This window comes from Armigeres subalbatus, chromosome 3 (genome assembly GCF_024139115.2).
Source record: "Armigeres subalbatus isolate Guangzhou_Male chromosome 3, GZ_Asu_2, whole genome shotgun sequence".
NCBI classification, from domain to species: domain Eukaryota; kingdom Metazoa; phylum Arthropoda; class Insecta; order Diptera; family Culicidae; genus Armigeres; species Armigeres subalbatus.
In genome coordinates, this window is record NC_085141.1 from 305,094,940 (window position 1) to 305,118,374 (window position 23,435).

The following is a 23,435-nucleotide window of genomic DNA, read 5'->3' on the forward strand; positions in this document are numbered from 1 at the left end:
ACGAAGCGGATAGAAAAGCTAAGGCCCATATTGTAAGTTTCTTGGCAAACGAAATACTGGAAGTTGTACGCGAGAAGACCTCAGCAAAAGAGATGTGGAAGGCGCTTGAAAATACATTCGCGAAAAAGTCTATTGGCACTCAGAATTTACTCCGGAAGCAGTTCAATCGATTGAAGCTAGAAGAAGGGAAATCCATGCGAGCCCATTTATTAGTTTTCGAAGATCTCATCAGGCAGTTGAAGACGGCAGGTGCAAAGATCGATGAAGCAGATGCAGTAATCTCTTTATTTCAAACACTCGCATGGAAGACGTACTTTTGGTCACGGAGCTACGAGACAATCTTATGTCGGTCAAGAAGCTTGCTAATGCAGGTGTGGACGTGATGTTTTCCGGTCCAGTAGCAGTGCTCAAGAAAGAAGGACAAGTGATAGCAATCGCGAAGATGAAAGGTGGACTGTACGAACTTGAAGAAGATTTGACGAAACCTTCTGCGAACGTCTGCGCATCAAGTTCGAACAATTTGTGGCATCGGAGATTAGGACACCTGAGCCAACAAGGCATGGAAGTGATGATACGCAATGATCTAGTGAAGGGCATTGAATACAAACCAGAAACCCGTACTGCTTATCGTTTTTAATTAAATTGCTTTTAGAATTTTTGAGAAGAGTTTTAAAAACTTCGTATGCTTTCCCGTGGAGATTTTTTCGATTATCATCTTTCTGCTTCTTCTTCTTCATGCAACATCAAAGCGCCAATTGGAATGGCCACTAATTTGGAAACCAAACGAAGTAAGCATATAGATGTCAAGCACCATTTTATACGGGACTTGACCAATGGATTTGAAGGTCGGTTCACTTGCCTATTTCAAACGTTCTCTTTTCCAGCAAGGTTTGCCAAACTCAATAAATTTTTGGTAGATTACCTTGTTTTTTGCTCCTTGTCTATCAAAACAGATGTCAAAACATCGAAAAAAGAAAGAGAAAGTCCGAGGGAAACAGCAAAAAGCACGTGGCAGACTTGTCAGTTTTGACAGATTTTACTATGAAGACGGGTGTGAAGTCGGGTCCAATAGGGAAATCCACGTATTGTGGATTTACTTCACCAATGGATTCGAAGGTCGGTTCACTTGCCCATTTCAAACGTTATCTTTTGCAGCAAGGTTTGTCAAACTCAATAAATGTTGGTGTTGGTTTTATACCAACGGGACTGAAGGGGTTAAATCCGTAACTATAATTGCCGCAATGAAACACGAGACTGGGTGTTGTTCAACGGCTGAATTATAATTTTCCTGGCAAAGGTAACGTTATACATAATTGTAATAGCATAATTTACTCAAAATTCATTTATGTAGTGTAATAATAGATATAAGTTTATGTTATACAATCAGTGCTTTCATAAGATTCATAGTTTGTTCTTAGATTAGTTGACTTACGTTTAGTCCCTTATGTGGTCGTTCGTAGCTTTCTGTCGATTTCTAGTAATTATATTGTAATTAGAGTCGTTTACGATGGAATTGAACTGTTTACCCTTACCGTGATTGTGCGCTTTTTACGTTAGATGGGAATTAGGGTTAGGCTCGAAACAATTTATGTTGGGAATCTAGCTAATAAGTAAATTGATGTAGTATTTCAGTAGTTTCAAATGAATTCAACATTTTTACCTAATATAAACCACTGTAGTAATAAGAACTTCCCAACTTTATAATAATTATTTTTAATTACTATGTCTGAAACTTGATTATGCATATGTACAACATGTGATAGATTTAGTTCGGAAAAGGTATTGGAGGGTAACCGCCCCTTCGGTGGGGTTTGATCCCACGACCCCAGTTCGCATGACAGGTGCTTTCCCTACTAAGCTACGAAGGACCTCCGTCGTCCACCGCAGCTTAGCGGGTACTGATGAAACCAAATTCCCAGCACCAGGTACCAGCCGATCTCTCGCAATACATTTTCAGAACTAACTCTCTCAAATGTATTTTGTACACATCATGTCAACCAAGTAGGATGAGTATTTAGTATTGTCCGGCTCCTACACACTTGCTTCATCAGCAACGGCGCTCAATGAAGTAGGGTTGTGTGAGGTTGTGCCAGTTTGGTCGTCAGATCCCAACACGACCACACAAGCGAAGAGAGATCGCCACTCGAGATCAGTACATTCAAAGTTAATTGCCTATATGCCGGGTATTAAGCCACCCGGAATGGAAATTAATTACTATGTCTGAAACTTGATTATGCATATGTACAACATGTGCTGCGGTGGACGACGGAGGTCCTTCGTAGCTTAGTAGGGAAAGCACCTGTCATGCGAACTGGGGTCGTGGGATCAAACCCCACCGAAGGGGCGGTTACCCTCCAATACCTTTCCCGAACTAAATCTATCACATGTTGTACATATGCATAATCAAGTTTCAGACATAGTAATTAATTTCCACTCCGGGTGGCTTAATACCCGGCATATAGGCAATTAACTTTGAATGTACTGAATTATTTTTAGTTTAGAATAGAAACAATTGTAATTTAGTTTAGCTTTTAGATTTTAAGGCGACTTCTCGATTTTGTTTATGTATCCTTACTTCGCTAATTGACGTTGCCAACTTTTACCTTACCTATAGCAGCTCTTCGTCGGTTGTGTTTGTGGATAAGCTTACTGAATGCATAGATGCGCGCTGGCAGCAAGCTGCCTCGCCAACACTGCCCCCAGGTATGCTGACTCCTCAGACTGCTACTCCACTTCGCGCTCGACGTCCAGTACTGCTAGCTTGACCACCGGCCTTTCGTATATACCAGCAATCGTACGAACTGTTGCTGATCTTACTTCTCCATCTTTACTTGGACGAACTGCTATTATCCGACCCTTTGGCCAGCAATTGCGAGGAAGTGTTTGATCCACGATAACAACTATGTCACCGACTTTCACTGGTCGCGCTGTGTGGGAATACCACTTCGTTCTCCTTGTTATTTCTGGTAAATACTGCAATATCCAGCGTCTCCAAAATTGGTTGGCAATAATTTGGGAAGAACGCCAGCATTGCCGCACGATGGTGCTAGTATCGTTGAGTGCCGTAAGCGGTTTAACTCCATTAGAACTCCCAAGAAGGATGTGGTTGGGGGTTAGAACTGGAGCTGACTCATCTTCAATAGGAATGTGTGTAAGCGGTCTTGAGTTTATCGTGTTCTGGATTTCGATCAACGCATTTCGCAATACTTCATCGGACGGCCTATGCGGAAGATTCAGTGATCTCAAACAATTTTTTATGCTACGAATCAGACGCTCCCAGCTCCCGCCCATATGTGGGGCTAACGGCGGATTAAAAGACCAAGTGGTCTCAGAGCTAGTAAATTCGTTTAAAATAACATCTTCGTTGAGTTCTTCCATAGCAGACTTTAATTCTTTGCTTGTCCCAATAAAATTTGTTCCGCGGTCGCAATATATGTGGCGCGGTACACCACGTCGAGCTATCATGTTGCGTATCACCATTACGCAGGATTGTGTGTTGGTATTTCGATGTGAACCGCTCGAGTTGTCATGCACGTCGCTAGCATTCCCCATCGTTTCTCAACTTTTCTTCCTATGGCTACTTCCATTGGTCCGAAATAGTCAATCCCTACGTGAGTGAAAGGTCGACTATACACCGCTAACTTTGCGGCAGGTCTGCCATTATTGGCGGAAGGGGTGTAGCTCGATCGTTTTTGCAACGTTGACAATTTTTTCTCACCTTGGCACAGCATACACGGATTCGTGAGATTACATATTTCTGGCGTAATTCGTTTACTACAGTTTCTTCTTTCTACAGGCCCTCCTTAGCCGTGCGGTAAGACGCGCGGCTACAAAGCAAGACCATGCTGAGGGTGGCTGGGTTCGATTCCCGGTGCCGGTCTAGGCAATTTTCGGATTGGAAATTGTCTCGACTTCCCTGGGCATAAAAGTATCATCGTGTTAGCCTCATGATATACGAATGCAAAAATGGTAACCTGGCTTAGAAACCTCGCAGTTAATAACTTTGGAAGTGCTTAATGAACACTAAGCTGCGAGGCGGCTCTGTCCCAGTGTGGGGATGTAATACCAATAAGAAGAAGAAGAAGAAGAAGAACAGTTTCTTGATTAAGGTGGTGGTATTTGGCATGATAATAGGCTATGATTAAAGTGGTAACATGATGATCACGGGGTAGGATTATTGGATTTTTTGCTTCTTCGCTTATGAACGCACAGCCGGAAGTCCGGCCTCGCATCCGCAGTACTCCGTCGTCGTCCAGAAACGGGGTTGATTTGTAAAGTTGACTGTTTTGTGGGATCTGCTTGCCTTGGGTTAGGATAGAAATTTCCGCAGCGTAGGACTCTCGTTGAACTAACCGAAAGATACTATTTTCGGCTGCGCGTAATTCCTCTGTACGTAATGGACCATTGGTGATAGCTTGACCCTGAATCCGGCGTCGACAGTTGTCCGGAAAACGAAGTATGAAGCCGATTACTTTGATTAGTCGTCTCCAGTTAGAGTAGTCTGTGATAGGAATTGCTGGTGATACCGGTGAGATATGGGCAACCAGATGGGTACGCAGCTCCTCTCGTGTTGCTTTGTGGACTTGAGTTTGTTGCGGCCACTCCGCTTCGGGCTGCCTTAAAAATCTAGGTCCAGTAAACCATCTATGTACTACCAACGGTCAGATCAGGTCGTCCCTGCCATTTGGTGGCATCATCTGCGACGTTGTCTTTCGTTGGCACCCAGCGCCACTCCCTTGCCTCCGTGGTATCGAGTAGTTCACTAACACGGTGGACTACAAATTATGTAAAGCGACGGTGATCCGAATTGATCCAACACAATACGTCTCGGGAATCACTCCAAAAGCAACGGCGTGCTACTCCAAAGGATAGGGATTCCAGTATGGTCTGCGCCAATCGTGCTCCTAGAACTGCAGCTTGTAGCTCAAGCCTAGGTAGAGACTGGAATTTCAGTGGAGCTACTCGTGTTTTTGCCGCAACAATTACACATTCAACTGCATCACTATCATTGAAACGAAGATATGACACGGCAGCAAATGCGTTCTCACTAGCGTCAACGAATGTGTGCAGTTCTACGTCACTGTTTGGAGATTTTTGAGCATTGTAGCATCGAGGTATTTGAACGCTTTCGACTTCTGGTAGCACTTGTAGCCAAGTTTGCCATTTGAAAAATAGAACGTCATTGATTTCTTCATCCCATTGAATACCAGATCGCCAAATTTCTTGCAATAAAACCTTCAAAAAGATAAGGAAGTGAGCAATCATACCGAGGGGTCAAAAATTGTCATGAGCACTTTCAACACTTCGCGCTTCGAGGGTCGTCGTCTTCCAGTCAACAGCGCTTCGTCATAACGGGTCCATCCTATTTTGAACGTAAACGTGTCTTTTTGAGTGCACCACCATAGTCCCAATACTTTCTCCGTAGCTAGTTCAGCTGAAACGTCTAGATTCTTCGTCTTCGTGTCAATTTCTCCGAGTGATTTCAGTACTGCCGGGGAGTTGCTTATCCAGTTACGGATTTCAAACCCGCCATGAGAGTGTACGTATTTTACTTGATGCGCTAAAAGAATAGCTTCCTCTTCCGTCTCTACGCTCACTAACATGTCATCCACATAGTGACGTTTGATGATGGTGTCATCCGCTTTTGGATACTTTTCTGTGAACCGTTCCGCATTTATATTTTTGACGAATTGGGCGCTGCTGGGCGAGCAACACGCTCCGAAAGTCATTACGCGCATTTCGAAAACGGCAACGAAGAATCGTTGACATGGGCAGTCCTGATCCAGAATTACAACCTGGTGATACATCTCACGTATGTCGCCGGTTAGTCCAATGCAATGCTCACGGAACTGGAGTAGAATGGCAAACAGCGAGCACAGCTGATCGGGACCTTTTAGAAGAGCGGAATTCAGCGAGACTCCAAAAATTGTAGCTGCGGCATCCCAAACCATTCGCACTTTTCCCGGCTTGTTCGGATTAATCACTGGGAATATGGGTAGGCACGGCAAATGCTGGGTAAAGCGTACCATTGGTACTTCGCGTACCTGAAGGAATAAAATAGACCCCATCTCGCGGTCCTTAGCCTCTTACCCAGCAACTCCTATCCCTACCTCCCCGCGGTGCTGGCCGGGATACGAGCAACCTTAGGGAAGATCGGGTAACCAACCCCGGTGGGAACTATGGTCGTATGCTGACAGGGAAGGGGGTTTGCTCCTCTTCGGAGGTGCAAATCTTATTGAGCGTCTGTTCTCCATGTCAGGATCGGCTCACAACAGCGTCTGTTCTCCATGTTAGGGGCGGCTGATCATCGTCCGAGTGCCAGCGAGGGACTCTAAAGTGAAACTGTGCACCATGGTCCACCGGAAATAAGGAGGAATGGTCCTCCGGAAATTTAGGGGTTTGGTGTCAGGCCCTGCAAGCCAGCCTTTAAAAAATCATAAGCAACGAACAATCAACAAGAGAGTACGGACCGGAACCATCGGCGAAGACCACTGCGACGAAAAGGGACTAGCGATTGGAAACTCGGTTCGTGGAACTGCAAATCTCTCAACTTCATCGGGAGCACACGCATACTCGCCGATGTGCTCAAGGACCGTGGATTCGGCATCGTAGCGCTGCAGGAGGTTTGTTGGAAGGGATCAATGGTGCGAACGTTTAGAGGTAATCATACCATCTACCAGAGCTGCGGCAACACACACGAGCTGGGAACAGCTTTCATAGTGATGGGCGATATGCAAAGGCGCGTGATCGGGTGGTGGCCGATCAATGAAAGAATGTGCAGGTTGAGGATCAAAGGCCGGTTCTTCAACTTCAGCATAATCAACGTCCATAGCCCACACTCCGGAAGCACTGATGATGATAAGGACGCATTCTACGCGCAGCTGGAACGTGAGTACGACAGCTGCCCAAGCCACGACGTCAAAATCATCATAGGAGATTTGAACGCTCAGGTTGGCCAAGAGGAGGAGTTTAGACCGACTATTGGAAAGTTCAGCGCTCACCGGCTGACGAACGAAAACGGCCTACGACTAATTGATTTCGCCGCCTCCAAGAATATGGCCATTCGTAGCACCTACTTCCAACACAGCCTCCCGTATCGGTACACCTGGAGATCACCACTGCAGACAGAATCACAAATCGACCACGTTCTGATTGATGGACGGCACTTCTCCGACATTATCGACGTCAGGACATATCGTGGCGCTAACATCGACTCGGACCACTATCTGGTGATGGTTAAACTGCGCCCAAAACTATCCGTCATCAACAATGTTCGGTACCGACGACCGCCGCGGTACGACCTAGAGCGACTGAAGCAACCTGATGTCGCCACTGCATACGCGCAGTATCTCGAGGCAGCGTTGCCGGAAGAGGGTGAGCTCGATGGGGCCCCTCTTGAGGACTGCTGGAGTACAGTTAAAGCAGCCATTAACGACGCAGCGGAGAACAACGTCGGGTATATGGGTCGAAGTCGACGGAACGATTGGTTCGACGAAGAGTGCAGACAGATTCTGGAGGAGAAGGACGCAGCGCGGGCGGTCGCGCTGCAGCAAGGTACCCGGCAGAACGTGGAACGTTATAGACGGAAGCGGAGACAACAGACCCGCCTTTTTCAGGAGAAGAAACGCCGCCTGGAAGAAGCGGAGTGCGAGGAGATGGAACAGCTGTGCCGTTCTCAAGATACACGCAAGTTCTATCAGAAGCTCAACGCATCCCGCAAAGGCTTCGTGCCGCGAGCCGAAATGTGTCGGGATAAGGATGGGAGCATCTTGACGGACGAACGTGTGGTGATCGAAAGGTGGAAGCAGCACTACGAGGAACATCTGAATGGCGCTGAGAGTACAGGCAGTGAAAGTCAAGGCAGCGGAGGAGATGACTACGTCAGTTCAGCGGACGATGGAAGCCAACCAGCCCCCACCTTGAGGGAAGTTAAGGATGCCATTCAACAGCTAAAGACCAATAAAGCAGCTGGTAAGGATGGTATCGGAGCTGAGCTCATCAAGATGGGCCCGGAAAAGCTGGCCACTTGCCTGCACATACTGATAGTCAGAATCTGGGAAACCGAACAGCTACCGGAGGAGTGGAAGGAAGGGGTTATATGCCCCATCTACAAGAAAGGCGACAAACTGGAGTGTGAGAACTTTCGAGCGATCACCATCCTTAATGCCGCCTACAAAGTGATATCCCAGATCATCTTCCGTCGTCTGTCACCATTAGTGAAGGAGTTCGTGGGAAGATATCAAGCCGGTTTCGTTGACGGCCGCTCGACAACGGACCAGATCTTTACTGTACGGCAAATCCTTCAAAAATGCCGTGAATACCAGGTCCCAACGCACCATCTGTTCGTTGATTTCAAGGCGGCATACGACAGTATAGACCGCGTAGAGCTATGGAAAATTATGGACGAGAACAGCTTCCCTGCGAAGCTTACCAGACTGATCAAAGCAACGGTGGATGGTGTGCAAAACTGTGTGAAGATTTCGGGCGAACACTCCAGTTCGTTCGAATCGCGCCGGGGACTAAGACAAGGTGATGGACTTTCGTGCCTGTTGTTCAACATTGCGCTAGAAGGTGTCATGCGGAGAGCCGGGTGTAACAGCCGGGGTACGATTTTCAACAGATCCAGTCAATTTATTTGCTTCGCGGATGACATGGACATTGTCGGCCGAACATTTGCAAAGGTGGCAGAACTGTACACCCGCCTGAAACGTGAAGCAACAAAAGTTGGACTGGTGGTGAATGCGTCAAAGACAAAGTACATGCTTGTGGGCGGAACCGAGCGCGACAGGGCCCGCCTGGGAAGCAGTGTTACGATAGACGGGGATACCTTCGAGGTGGTCGAGGAATTCGTTTACCTCGGATCCTTGCTAACGGCTGACAACAACGTTAGTCGTGAAATACGAAGGCGCATCATCTGTGGAAGTCGGGCCTACTACGGGCTCCAGAAGAAACTGCGGTCGAAAAGATTCGCCACCGCACCAAATGTGTCATGTACAAGACGTTAATAAGACCGGTAGTCCTCTACGGACATGAAACATGGACAATGCTCGAGGAGGACTTGCAAGCACTCGGAGTATTCGAGAGACGGGTGCTTAGGACCATCTTTGGCGGTGTGCAAGAAGACGGTGTGTGGCGGCGAAGAATGAACCATGAGCTCGCCCAACTCTACGGCGAACCCAGTATCCAGAAGGTAGCTAAAGCCGGAAGGGTACGATGGGCAGGACATGTTGCAAGAATGCCGGACAGCAACCCTGCAAAGATGGTGTTCGCTTCCGATCCGGCAGGTACGAGACGGCGTGGAGCGCAGCGAGCGAGATGGGCAGACCAGGTGCAGAACGACTTGGCGAGCGTGGGGCGTATCCGAGGATGGAGAGATGCGGCCTCGAACCGTGCATTGTGGCGTCAAATTGTTGATTCAGTGTTATCTGTTTAGATGTTAACTAAATAAATGAAAAATGGGTAGATACCACGAACGTGAGGTGGAACGTACGTCTTCTTCCTTAGGCAGTTTACGAATGTACCCCTTTTCAAGATATTCTTTAATTTTCTGATTCATGATCTTTTCTAGGTCTGGATCCTTGCGCAGTCGCTTTTCCAATAAACGATGTCGTCGTAGTGCCATTGGTCGACTGTCCGGTAGACGGATGTCGTCATAGCGCCAGAGCAGACCTGTTTCATACCGTTCACCGTTGAATTTCGTTAGTGATTCCAGTAATCTACAGCTACGCTGATCCTCGGAGGACAATAGTGCTTCACTAGACTTTGTCACACCAAGGCTATCGAGAGCGAAATATTCCTTCATAGCCTGATGCAGGTCTTCATCCGTACTACCTTCGCGCATTCCTACATGAAAAGAGTAATGTACCATGTTAGGCGCATTCTCTGCATCGCTTCCACCGCATACGGTCCATCCTAATCGAGTCTTGATTGAAATTGGCTGCTCTTGCTTCCCTTCTCGACTTTGCAGAACAAGACTCGCATGTGCGTGCTTCAGGCCAATCAAAATTCGAGGACTAGCGCATTTGTATGACTCAATGGGTAAGCCACGCAGATGAGGAAACTGTTTTTTCATGTTCTCTGCATCTAGCGACTGTGTTGGCAGCTGGAGTTCCTTTACTGTTCGCACTTCATTTCGTTCAAACCTTCTTGCTCCACTGTATGTGCCTGCAATCGAAACGGTAGTAGTACAGGAGCCTTCTTCGCAACGCTCAGTACCACCAGTCCATCGAAGGCATAACGGGTTTTCAATTCCATCCAATCCCAACTCGTCAGCGAGAACTTCATCCATGAGAGTGAGCTTTGATCCTTCGTCTAAAAATGCAAAGGTTTGGACGTTTCCATTCTTTCCATTAAGAGTAACTGGAAGATAACGGAACAGAGAGATGCTGGTGCCAGAGCGATGAGTGTTGCAATCGTGCCGTGATGTACTCGTTCCCTGTCGCTCTTGTCTGTGTTCTTCAGTCGCTGGGTTCTCCTCTCTTTTGTCTTGGTTTGCGTTATGTAGCAGCTCATGATGCTTCCGCGTGCAACCATTTTTACCGCATACCTTAGCCTTGCATAGTCCGCTGTGCGTTGTAAGACAACGGCGGCACAAATTGCAGTCACGTATTATTGCCCAACGCGAATCTCTAGATAACTCCTGAAATTGCTTGCATTTTTCTATTGTCTTGCAGCTTCCCTTACAAACCAAACATTCATTTAGAGTTTTCCTATTAGTTTCCTTCGGCGGCTCCGATTTAGATTCGCTAGATGCTGTGTGCGCGTTGAGAAATCCTGTGTTTTTCTTTGTTGGCCTGGTCTCGGTCTTTGGATACTTGGAACTCTGGACTCCAGGTATAATCACAGTACTAGCCGCTTCTGCTAAAGAGTTTATCCAGTTTCCAAAGGTCGTGAGGTTGACTCGAGAAAATGTCTGCCGATATCTTGCCCAGTCCAATTTGATAGATGGCGGTAGTTTACTAACAAGTTGATGCAAAAGAGACACATTATATAGATGATCCTCCAGCTCGCATGCATCTATGATCGCGCAGAAATTTTGAACTTCAACAGCAAAATCCACTATTGTCTCCAATTTGTCTTCTCGTAATGGAGGTAAAGCTGTAATCTTCGCTATAAGCGAATGAACAATTGCTTCAGGCTGTCCAAATCGCATCCGAAGTGTAGCAATAACTTCTTCAATATTTGATGGATGCATCAAGCGGCTCTTTACGGTGTCGTATGCCTTCCCCGTTAGGCATTTTTGCAATCGGATCGCGTTCTCTGCATCCGTGAACCCACACATGGTTGTGGTATTGATATAGGTAGAATAAAACAGAGGCCACTCTTCTGGGTTCCCAGAAAAGCTCGGCAGGTCCTTCGATACCGCTTGACGTGCCGCCAATTGCCTCTTGCTGAGCAGACATTGGTCGTCTGATTCCTCCTGATGTTTTGATCTTCGACTAGCGTAGTGACGCATCGATAGAAATCATTCGGGACCACATTCCCGATTAGCCCCAGAATGTCCGCTGAATGGGTTGGCCTACCGACATCATTGGACGTTGCTTTCACCGAGAAGGTTCTTCCAATGGTTAGTTGATCCTGCCTTAGTGGAACCATCCGCTCTCGCTGTGCTGCTAAGGGATTTAAACTTTCAAATTGTGCTGGATTTTTCGTGGAGTGTCTCTCTGGATCGAAGATATCCTCATTCGGGTTCAGCATAGCTCCCTCTTTCCGATTGGTTTTGTTGCCATGCACCCAGTCGCGCACTCGACTTAAGCTTGAGCTCGCCCTAGAACTTTTCTCACTTGCTGCTTCCTCTAAAAGTGCATACTTTCTTTCTAGGAAATCTCTTGCCAGCCTCTCTTCCTCCTCTAGTTTCTGTAATTGTAGCTTTAGTAGTGTTCCTGAAGATCTACGGGACGATGATATCGACAAAATACTTGATTCTTCCAGACTGTTGGCCTTTTTGCTATCTGACTGTACCTGTTTGCTATTCGTTTCCTTTGGGCCTTTGCTTCCTGAACGTGACTGCTTGCCATCCGCTTCCTTTTGACTACTGGCCTGCTCCTTATCTACGTCGAGAACTGCTACTGAACCTTGCTCGCATTTCTTATCCGGATCCTCTGACATTCGCTGATTTACCACATCCGTGCCATTCTTCGCACCACGTGCTGGTTGGAGTTGTTTGCTGGAGGTAGATCCAGTTCGCTGAGCCCATTCTGCCGATAAGCACTTTGGACAGCTCCAACTGTGGTCCGCCACCTCCTCCGTAACACCAACACAGCCAAAATGATGCCACTTATCGCACTTGTCACACTGCACCATTTCATCGGAATCCGGACCTTCACAAGATTTGCAAGTCCTACCGACTAAAGTTTGACCTTCCATCTCGTCAGGAGCTCCCGTGACCACCACTGATATTATACCACTATCGACCACCTCAACCACTTTTGTTTTAGAGCTCTTGCCCTTATTTTGCCCTTTAACGCCCTTACTGGAACCGTGCGCCCCACGACTTGACATATCCGAAGTATAAACGAAAATTATAACTTGTTGGTTTTATACCAACGGGACTGAAGGGGTTAAATCCGTAACTATAATTGCCGCAATGAAACACGAGACTGGGTGTTGTTCAACGGCTGAATTATAATTTTCCTGGCAAAGGTAACGTTATACATAATTGTAATAGCATAATTTACTCATAATTCATTTATGTAGTGTAATAATAGATATAAGTTTATGTTATACAATCAGTGCTTTCATAAGATTCATAGTTTGTTCTTAGATTAGTTGACTTACGTTTAGTCCCTTATGTGGTCGTTCGTAGCTTTCTGTCGATTTCTAGTAATTATATTGTAATTAGAGTCGTTTACGATGGAATTGAACTGTTTACCCTTACCGTGATTGTGCGCTTTTTACGTTAGATGGGAATTAGGGTTAGGCTCAGAAACAATTTATGTTGGGAATCTAGCTAATAAGTAAATTGATGTAGTATTTCAGTAGTTTCAAATGAATTCAACATTTTACCTAATATAAACCACTGTAGTAATAAGAACTTCCCAACTTTATAATAATTATTTTTAGTTTAGAATAGAAACAATTGTAATTTAGTTTAGCTTTTAGATTTTAAGGCGACTTATCGATTTTGTTTATATATCCTTACTTCGCTAATTGACGTTGCCAACTTTTACCTTACCTATAGCAGCTCTTCGTCGGTTGTGTTTGTGGATAAGCTTACTGAATGCATAGATGCGCGCTGGCAGCAAGCTGCCTCGCCAACAGTTGGGCAGCGCTGTTTTTTCTCCTTGTCTGTTAAAACATCGGAAAAAGAAAGAGAAGTCCGAAGGAAACAGCAAAAAGCACGTGGCAGACTTGTCAGTTTTGACAGATTTTACTATGGAAATGGGTGTGAAGAAAAAATATTTTAGTTACCAGATAAAGAATGGTCGCTTCGGTTCCATTTATTCTGCTGTCCGAAACATGTGTGGTACCTAACTGTCAAATCGTATATGTATTTTTCCTTCATTGACATTCAGATCCCCTATCCTCGCCAGCAAACGATGTTCCGGACAGCGACAATGTTTATCTTGTAACTAAAATATCTTTTGTGTGAAGGTAAAAAAGGCGATTTGAACGACTGTTCAAGGAGCGACTATTTCGAACGGTCGGGTCCAATAAGGAAATCCACGTACAATACAGTCATGATTCGCTGATTGGGCCACGACCTCGACCCAACTAACGAATTCTGCTCGAAACAAAACACAACAACTAACTAAATGCTCGAAACGGTGGGTGCAGTTGACCTCCACAAACTTCAAATCAGAAACTAAAGGCTGGTTTACTGTTCGGAAAACGTGTCCGCGGGATTTGTTACGGGATTTTGCTCCGGGTTTTGCCAGGGAAAATTTTCCGCCGATAAGTCTCCACTGTCGAAACATTTTCCGTGATTAGGTTTACACTTCAGGATATTGCTTCGGGATTTGAGAGTCTGCGTATCCGCACCCGTGCTTGAGTTTACACTTCAGGGTTTTGGTTCGGATTTCTTTATACAAACACACACGAGCGACAAGAGCGAAAGATAACGCGAAGAGGGAAATCTAGCGAGAGAAAGGGAGAGAGTGAATGAGAGAGAGCGATTGAGTGGGAGAGAGAAAGAGGAAATGAGTGAGCGAGTGAGTGAAAATGAGAAAGTGAGAGTGAATGAGTGAGTGAAAGTGAGTGAGTGAACGAGTGATTGAGTGAAAGTGAGTGATTGAGTATTCGTGAGTAAGTGAGAATGAGTATGTGCGAGATTGAGTGAGAGTGAATAAGTGAGTGAGCCAGAGTTAGTGAATGTGAGTGAGTGAATGAAAGATTGAGTGAGATTGAGCGAGTGAGTGAGAATGAGTGTGTGTTTGATTGAGTGAATGAGTGAGTGAGAATGAATCAGAGCGTGTGAGTGAGAGAGAGAGAGTAAGTGAGAAAACGTGGGTGAGAGACGATGAATGAGAGAGAGAGGTGGCCGTCTCACTATGCACTATTTCTCAATTTTCACTGCTCACTTTTCACTTCTCACTTCTTACTACTCATTTCTCACTTTACTCTTCTTACTTCTCATTCTCAATTCCCACTTCTCACTATTAATTTCTTCACTTCTCACAACTCATTTTTCACTTTTCACTTCTCATTAGTCACTTTTCACTTTTCATTTCTCACTCTTCATAACTCACTTCATACTTTTCACTTCTCGCGCCTCATTCTCACTACACAACTCTCACTTCTAATTTTACACTTCTTACTTCTTATTCTCACTGCTCATTTCTCACTACTCATTGCTCACTGCTTACTTTCTCATTTTTCACTTCTCGCTTATCATTACTCAGTTTTCTCTTCACACTTCTCACTTTTCACTATCCACCTCACTAAATTCTTCCCATAATAAATTTCCGTCATAGATTACACATTTCCCGTGCGGAATAAATTCAAACGGAATTGTTTCCCCGCGGGATTTGCATCTCTACACATGGGATTTTAAACATTATTATTAACATATTTTACACTTCGGGAAAATATTTTTTCGTGTAGACTTCTTCTCCTGTCACGGGAAACGCAAATCCCGCTCCCATTTAAATTACATGGGAGACCAATAGACCAATGCAAATTCTAACTTAACCTCACTTATTTTGACAGTTCACAGAGCTTGTTTACAAGGTGTTAGAAGAAAAATCGATGAAGGGAAAATTAAAATTCATATTTTTAGTTTAAAATTGCTGTGATCCGAATATTTTAGTGTCATTCCTTGCATTCAGCATGAAACCAACCGCAATGGACATCTACATGCGAATAAAATGACGAAACAATTTTATCGGAAGCTGCGCCGGAGGCTAAGTCCCGGAGAAAAAGCTCTGTGAACTGTCAACCTACGTCATCATACACTGGTCTATTCCCGGGACACGTTTTCCGAACTGTTTATCAAGACAAAATTTTCAAAACGACTTATATGCTTTTGTAAACAAAGATTCAAACGACGATTCGACAAATCTGATAGCTCTTCCACGCAAACCAACACCATCAATATGTATAGGCGAAGGATTCCGCTACCTGTTGATGGTGTTGGATTTCGTGGGAGAGTTATCAGATTCGTCAAATCGCCATTTAAATTTTTGTTTACAAAAGCAGATAAGTCGTTTTGAAAATTTTGTCTTGAAATCAGCTTTAACCCGTAGGCATGCTGTCGGCCATTACCGCTCGCGGAAAACTGGATTTATGTTGGTGCTATTATGTTACAGTAGACGTTCGATAACTGCAATGCTTTTTAACTGCAATTCGATAGTTGCAACAGATTTGCAGTTATCGGACCGCTTAATCTTCAAACAGATGTCAAACTCAATGACAGCTGCATTGTGCTGCACATTTAGATGCACTTTTATTGCATATGACGTTGATTGACAACCGTTTGACGTCTAGAATGCGTTGCAGTTATCGAACGGCATTCGTTAACTGAAAAGTAAAAATTTTGCAGTTATCGAACGGCTACTGTATTATGTGGAGAAATCGTAAGACGTGAGGCCGATCGTCCCACCTGCGTAGAACATCGTCAGACATACAACCTACTCACGGTTCCGATTTTTCCGCATTGGGTGTCTTGCGCGGATTCATGACAGAAGGTTCTCACCCTGCGCATTTCAACTGACGGATGTGTCACAATTTTTTTTGATGGAACAGTGTTGCCAGTCAAACGAGACGCAACCGGAACGTCAAAAACGGCTCGCTTTTGCCTCGGAGACGTCGTCGCGTTTGCAACCACACTCTCGCATCAAGCTCAAAGCCATCCACACCGAAGGGGCGACATCAGACAGAAAAGAGTGTGAAGAAGCAAGCAATCTCCCGGGCGCACAGCACAGCCAGCACACAGCGAGCAGAGACAGCAAACCGAGGCAGTGCTGGAAGTACAGTGAGAAGTGAACCACGGTTCGAGTTTCGATTGATTTTTTCGTATTTTTTATTTCTTCAAGATTTAATCATAAGCGTGGCTAGCCAGGGAATAAAAAGGTAATTTTCGGTGTGAAATCGGTGTCCGATGGGGTGCAAAGTGGGCCCCACTTGGTAGCGGTCCGGCCGGGGCGGATTTTGGGCGTGAAATCGGCACGAATCGGTTCGGTCCGGGGCGGAAAAGGCCGTTCGAAAAGTTCACATCGTCGTCGTCGTGACGAAGTCGGTCGTCATTTTCCATCATCAACCATTTTCAGTGAGGCCCGCCGCACAATGGGTGTATTTAGTGAGAAAACGTGGCTAAATTTTATTTCTTGCCATTTGATATTGGTTTTGTTCAAAAATGTTGTTTATCTTGCAAAAGTGATGTTTAGTTTTTAAGAATCATCAAAAATATCGAATAACTTTGTCAATTATGCGTAGATCCTTCATTGTTTTTTCGCAACATTTTGAAGTAGTCAACAGTAACATTAACCGTACAAGATTTGAATATTTTAAAAGTGTATCAACAAATCCCTTAGCCCCTATTTAAATTACAACAAAACGCTACGACGGGGAGCCTCGAAAAGGTTTTGACTGTGTTTTTACCTCCGAATTATGCCACTGTGTGTGCGATGGTGGCTGTCAAAAAAGTGAAAAAGAAGTTCGTCTGCTTGGTTGGGGCTCCGCGAGCGAGCCGCGCCGATGGTGTTTGTTTCTCTGGCTTCCGCATTCGGCTATAACGGGGACGACAAAGTGTGCGATCGTGATTCTCGATAGTGGCATCCTTCCGGCTAAGAACAATCGCCCCGGTGGCCGCTCTCGTGTGACTGGACACTAACCGGATGATTAACGGTGCTGTTTATCTTTTTGCGTTTCCAGGAAAATGAGTAGCTCCGAGGAGGTTTCTTGGATTTCTTGGTTCTGCGGACTTCGTGGCAATGAATTCTTCTGTGAGGTGAGTCTATTTCCGTTTTTTTGGGGCGAATATTTGGTTGTAGTGGGGTGGTGCAGGTAGAACTTAATTGGTTAGATAATTGATTTTTGATAAGTGATTAGTGAAATGTGAGGCAGACAGTGCAATAATGGCTAAATGGCTGGCAGCCTACAGTAAATGTTTCAGTGCTAGGCAACCTTTATAGGTATATAATGATATTCAATTTTTCGTGCGTACGGAGGTTACTCAACTTCACTTCCTGTAACATTATGGCGTTATGGTGAAGATTTAAAAAGTAATATTCATTAATGCACCGGATTTTAAGGCCCGTTGGAACAAGAACTAAATGATATTTTTGTAGATTGTGCTGAGATTACATCCTCTGCTTTAGAACATTACACATGTCTTGAACATGGTTGGAATTCTAAAGAAAATGGCACTTGAAATAGTCGTAGAACGCACTGAAACATTTATTTGCATAATAAAACATAGTTTTTCTCGGACAGATTTGAAGGCTAACCAATTTCTACAAACGATCTCTATGGAAAGGTTCTATTCAAACATCTGCATAGCATAGCATAGTTACGGTGTACTTCGTATATTGGACACTAGTGATACTCGTATTCTGTTGTTCAAGGTTCTGATCAAACATCTGCCAACACAAATACCTACCATCGAGTAATGTAATCTTCTTATCCAACAAAGTAGTATCCTCCATTTCTTCGACGTCCAGCGCAAGTTGTCGCGAGTTAACAATTGCTTCCAGCGAAACCTTTGAAATGGGCTGCGGAAATATTGTGAGGAACATAAGGAGGCAAAGCTATCCAGCTTGCAAAATGGCCCATCTCTAGAATACAGATTCACCACGATTCACCATCAACGAACTGTTGTCAATAAACTCTTTCAGAATACGGAACTTTGCCTTCCGACTGAAACATAAAAATATATTGCAATCAGTCTGTGTAAACAACGACAATGTTTCCGTGCTATTTTCAATACAGAAGCGGCAGGTCCCTGTAAAAAGTGTTGATATGCTCAAAGAACTTGCCGACCAAGCATTCCGCTTCAAAGATGTATTTTCTTTGACGCTATTTCGGTAGATGCCTGAATATATGGTGCCTTGAACGGCATTTCGACGGGGTCAAGCTGATATTGTGTGTTTTAGTGATATACACTGCTGCTCCGACTACTCTGGTCAGGAAAATGCTTGGCATAAATCAACTGCTAGACTAAGGACGTACGACCTTTCTTTGCAGCACCGAAACACCAAAACCGATTGGCTAAGTGACGAAATAAATAGCTTGTTGCAACAGTTTGCTTCGGTAAGAAACATAATAGTTCGTGACCAACGTACCCCATGGATTACGTCTGGAATACTACGCTCGGTGCAGCTAAGAGATATTGCTTTCGACTTCCATAGGCTTGACCCAAACTGAGCTCGTGGTGATATGTAATGTCAAAAGTACTTGGGGCCTTACTTAGTCGTGCTTTAAGATGCGCGGCTACATAGCAATGATGAAGGTGGCTGAGTTCGATTCCCGGTGCCGGTTTAGGCAATTTTTGATTTGAAAATTGCCTCGATTTCCCTGGGCATAAAAGTATCATCGTGTTAGCCTAATGATATACGAATGCAAAAATGGTAACTTGGCTTAGAAACCTCGCAGTTAATAACTGTGAAAATGCTTAATGAACACTAAGCTGCGAGGCGGCAATGTCCCAGTGGGGGATGTAATGCCAATGAAGAGAGAAAGAGATGTTGGCAGATTCAAAACTGGAGAAGGTGTTTTGGGGTGAGGCAATTACGACTGCAAACTATCTGCAGAATAGGTTGCCATCGTCGTCGGTGGAAAGCACAGAGCCGTATCGTGGACTCCCAGTGCCCTTGGCGAAACCTTTATTAGGCGCCCCTTACTCAGATGTTAAAAAAAACGTGCTATGAGCAGGGAAAATTATTTTTTTTTGCGAGGAGGGTCTAATGAATTTTTGCTTTATGAATTCCTAAAGCCTCTATAACCTGCATATGTTCCAATAGGTAGAAAGTAAGGATTAATAAAAGACCAGAACATTTCTAGAAATCCGCTGAAGTTTAACGATTTTCTGAAAAAATTAATAAACTAATGCAAGTAAAAAAAATAGATCCAGCAGTGTATGGATTCACGACAAAAAAAGGATTTAATTAGGAAAATAAAATATGTAGCTATCAATTTTTGCTTGCTATTCGATTTTGATTGCTATCGAACCTAGTCACATCAAGAAGAACCCTTATATGAAGTGGATGGCCATCGGAATCGCCATTAGCCCTTTCGATGACGAAAAATTCAATTTCGGAGTGGCTTGGTTTGCAAAAACTACTGATGTTTCAATGAACTTCAACTTTGGAGTGAATTAGTTGATTATGAGAATAGCGATTGGTCCAAGTCATATCAAGAACAAAACAATTCCGGAGTGGGTTGATTGATGGCTAGAATAACCCTATTCAGATCACGGTGTTTGAGTTTTTGGAATGGGTCTGACGGTAGTGTCACAACCCTGCGAGATGCGACGCACCTTTGCGTTCAACATCACCCTTGTCTATTTATGAGTTTAGCTCCGACCCTGGCTCGTTAACTGTCAACCACCCACCGGTCGACGGGTGACAGGCAGCTAATCGTAAGTAGCAACAAAGGAGCACAGTTGAGTCAGCAGAAAGTTAAAGTGCATTAGCATAGGTGAGGTGTTAAAATTATTAAAAATTGAATAAGTTTTTCCTAAAGGTGAATTAATTATCCTACTTAAATTTAGCTTAGTACTCATAAGGGCAGTGTCACGGTTGATTATTATATTACTTATACTTAAACTACATGCAAAAAGAAGGTAAAATCGAACATTGAATTCATGCAAACTTAACCTAACAGCTCATGCCTTCCACAGTAATTATATACTCACTACGAAAATAGTACGGATCGTTGCGAACTAGTACGGGCAAATTATCACTAGAAAGAAACTAAACGTAAGTAGTTAGCATGCTTTTGTTATTAACGAATATCTATGATGTATCCATGCCCAAGAAAAACCTAAAAACAAACACTTATACACTATAGCATGTGAAAACGATAAAACTAATTCGACATATGTATTCTCTCCCCAAAGGGATTTTATAACTCCTTCTCTAATTCAGAATAAATACAAGAGTTACGAAACCGGAAACAATACTTTCTATTTGTCCGATTGCTAGCGCAACATTTTATAAAATCCGTTTAAGATCGGGGGCTTCAGTCAGTATGTCGAAAAGAGGTGACGGTCAGAAGCGGGGAACTTCCCCATCGAGTCAAAATCCGCCGCCGGGAGTGAGCTGTGAGATATGTCGGCAACCAGATAACAGCCGTATGGTAGCGTGTGATGAGTGCGGACAGTGGTATCATTTCGCGTGTGTCAGTGTGGATTCGAGTGTTCAGGATGTGGAGTGGTGCTGCAAGAAATGCCTGGAGGCGTCGAATAAACTTCCAACCGGAACAGCCACATCTGAAATTGCAAGCAAAGGAGTAAAACCAAAGTCAGCAAGCGGAGCACCAACGGATCCGAGTCTGGAAGAGTATCTACAGAAACAGCTAGCGGCGATGCAGAAGAAATTCGAGAGGATGATGAAGGAGAAGGAAGACCAGCATCTGAAGGAGCTCAGAGATCAACGGAAGAAATATGAACAGGATCTGAAGGATTCGGAGCGCCGATTGCAGGAACAAATGGTAAACCAACTTCGGCAGACTGGAACAGCAAGAAAGGGATTGTCTGGCGATCAGCCCACGCAATTGTCAATTGGTGGAGGAGCGACAGCAAGTTCGTTGGACAATTTGCCTCTTCAAGGCGCCTTTGGTGGACCATCGGTAGCTGCGTACGGAAACCCACAGCTGCAATTGACACTCGGAGCAGGACCGACAGCAAGTTCAACCGGTAATCCACTGCCACGAATCAGTGTGCACGACGAAAGTCAAGACGATGATGTTCTAGCACAGGAGCTGAAGTTGCTAGAAGGAAGGCAGGCATTAGAAAGGAAGCATTTTGAAGAACGGAATAGATTGCTACATCGTCATACGTCGATTGATGCAGGGGCTAATGGTAGAGGTACCGGATTGAATGCTCAAGCTACTGTCTTTCAGCCGAATTTTAGCAGTTTCGTCGGTGGCCCTACGCTAAGCCAAAGTCAAATCTCAGCACGCCAAGCTGTTACTAAAGAACTTCCATTGTTTTCTGGTAACCCGGAAGAATGGCCGCTTTTCCTCGCAAGCTACGAGAATTCTACCAGGATCTGTGGATATAGCGACGAGGAGAACATGTTGCGGCTTCAAAGAAGTCTGAAGGGGAAGGCTATGGAAGCGGTGCGCTGTCGTCTGTTGCATCCTGCGAACTTACCTGGAGTACTGGCAACCCTGAAAACCCTCTTTGGAAGGCCGGAGATCATTGTTCATTCGATGGTCAACAAGATTCGGGAGATGCCGCCACCGAAGGCGGAGAAACTGCAGTCATTGATTGATTTCGAAGTTGCAGTTCAAAACATATGTGCTACCATTACTGCTTCAGGACTGCAAGAGTACATGTGCAATGTGACGCTTCTTCAGGAGCTGACCGAGAGATTGCCACCGTCAATAAGGTTGAACTGGGCATACCATCGACAGGGATTGCCGAGGGTTTCGCTTTCGGAGTTTGGAGATTGGTTGGGAAGATTGGTCGAAGCAGCGAGCATTGTCACGTTGCCATCTCTCAGTGCTCCGAAACAAGAGAAGCGCGGACGAAGGGAAGACAACTACATCAACGTTCACTCTGAAAGTAAGCCATATGTCACGCTTTCTACAAAGACAGTCCCGTTACAGCTACAAAATGCTGTCCCGTTTGCAAGTGTGACTGTGGCGGCCCAGAGAAGTGTCAGAAGTTCCTCGACATGGACGTCGGTTCCCGTTGGTCAGTGGTTAAGGAGCAGAAGCTGTGTAGGAAGTGTTTACGGAAACATTTCGGCGCCTGTCAAGTGAAGACACCGTGCGGGAGGAATGGCTGCACATTCATGCATGATAGACTTCTACACGACGACAAGCGGTACAGTAAGCCCACGACGGCAACTGAGTCCGCGAAGCCGACGATCGAAATGACAACGACGCAGAGCTGCAATACGCATACGAAAACGGCTAGAAAGGTTCTATTCCGGTACGTGCCGGTGACTATCTACGGCAAGGGGAAGCAAGTGTCTACGTACGCGTTCCTCGACGATGGATCGTCGTCAACATTGATGGAGCATAGTTTGCTAAAGGAGCTAGGCCTTAAAGGAACGCCATATCCATTGTGTCTCGATTGGACGGGCGGTCACAAGCGACATGAAAATGAGTCGGTTATGCTAGCACTTAAGATTTCTGGCGTGTCCGACACGAACGACGTTTTCGAGCTTTCGGAAGTTCATACAGTCCGAGATCTCTCTCTCCCGAAGCAGTCGGTGTCAATATCTCAATTAGCGACTAAGTACAGTTACCTCAAAGGATTGCCATTAATATCCTATGACAGTATCTCCCCACGAATCCTCATAGGTATGGATAACTGTCGGCTTGGGCATGCGTCGAGAAGCATAGAAGGAAGCGAGAATGAACCGGTGGCCTCAAAAACTCGCCTGGGATGGATGGTATATGGTCCCTGTTCTATAGAGTCTGGAACAATAATCTCCAGCTACAGCGGCCATATACCATCCATCCCAGGCGAGTTTTTGAGGCCACCGGTTCATTCTCGCTTCCTTCTATGCTTCTCGACGCATGCCCAAGCCGACAGTTATCCATACCTATGAGGATTCGTGGGGAGATACTGTCATAGGATATTAATGGCAATCCTTTGAGGTAACTGTAGAGATCATTGTTCATTCGATGGTCAACAAGATTCGGGAGATGCCGCCACCGAAGGCGGAGAAACTGCAGTCATTGATTGATTTCGGAGTTGCAGTTCAAAACATATGTGCTACCATTACTGCTTCAGGACTGCAAGAGTACATGTGCAATGTGACGCTTCTTCAGGAGCTGACCGAGAGATTGCCACCGTCAATAAGGTTGAACTGGGCATACCA

The 23,435-nt window shown here is 45.0% G+C and overlaps 1 protein-coding gene and 1 long non-coding RNA gene across 3 annotated transcripts in view; one reads left to right on the top strand and one right to left on the bottom strand.

Annotated features, from left to right (window-relative positions):
- Positions 1-1,464: 1,464 nt before the first annotated feature.
- On the bottom strand, positions 1,465-13,127 carry LOC134225087 (uncharacterized). Its single transcript, XR_009983158.1, has 3 exons — positions 13,006-13,127; positions 1,533-1,599; positions 1,465-1,474 (listed from the first exon to the last, which is right to left on the bottom strand). It is a non-coding gene; the product is annotated as an uncharacterized LOC134225087 (long non-coding RNA).
- A 3,104-nt stretch (positions 13,128-16,231) lies between these two features.
- Positions 16,232-23,435, top strand: part of LOC134225089 (casein kinase II subunit beta) — a 38,386-nt gene continuing 31,182 nt past the window's right edge. The window contains exons 1-3 of one of the 2 annotated variants that reach the window (XM_062704876.1): positions 16,232-16,406; positions 16,473-16,509; positions 17,311-17,386. In XM_062704876.1, coding sequence (XP_062560860.1) covers positions 17,315-17,386 — 72 coding nt within the window. In that variant the 5' untranslated portion in view covers positions 16,232-16,406; positions 16,473-16,509; positions 17,311-17,314. Of the gene's footprint in view, positions 16,510-17,310; positions 17,387-23,435 lie in introns of both variants that reach the window. The other variant, XM_062704877.1, reaches the window with a different exon arrangement.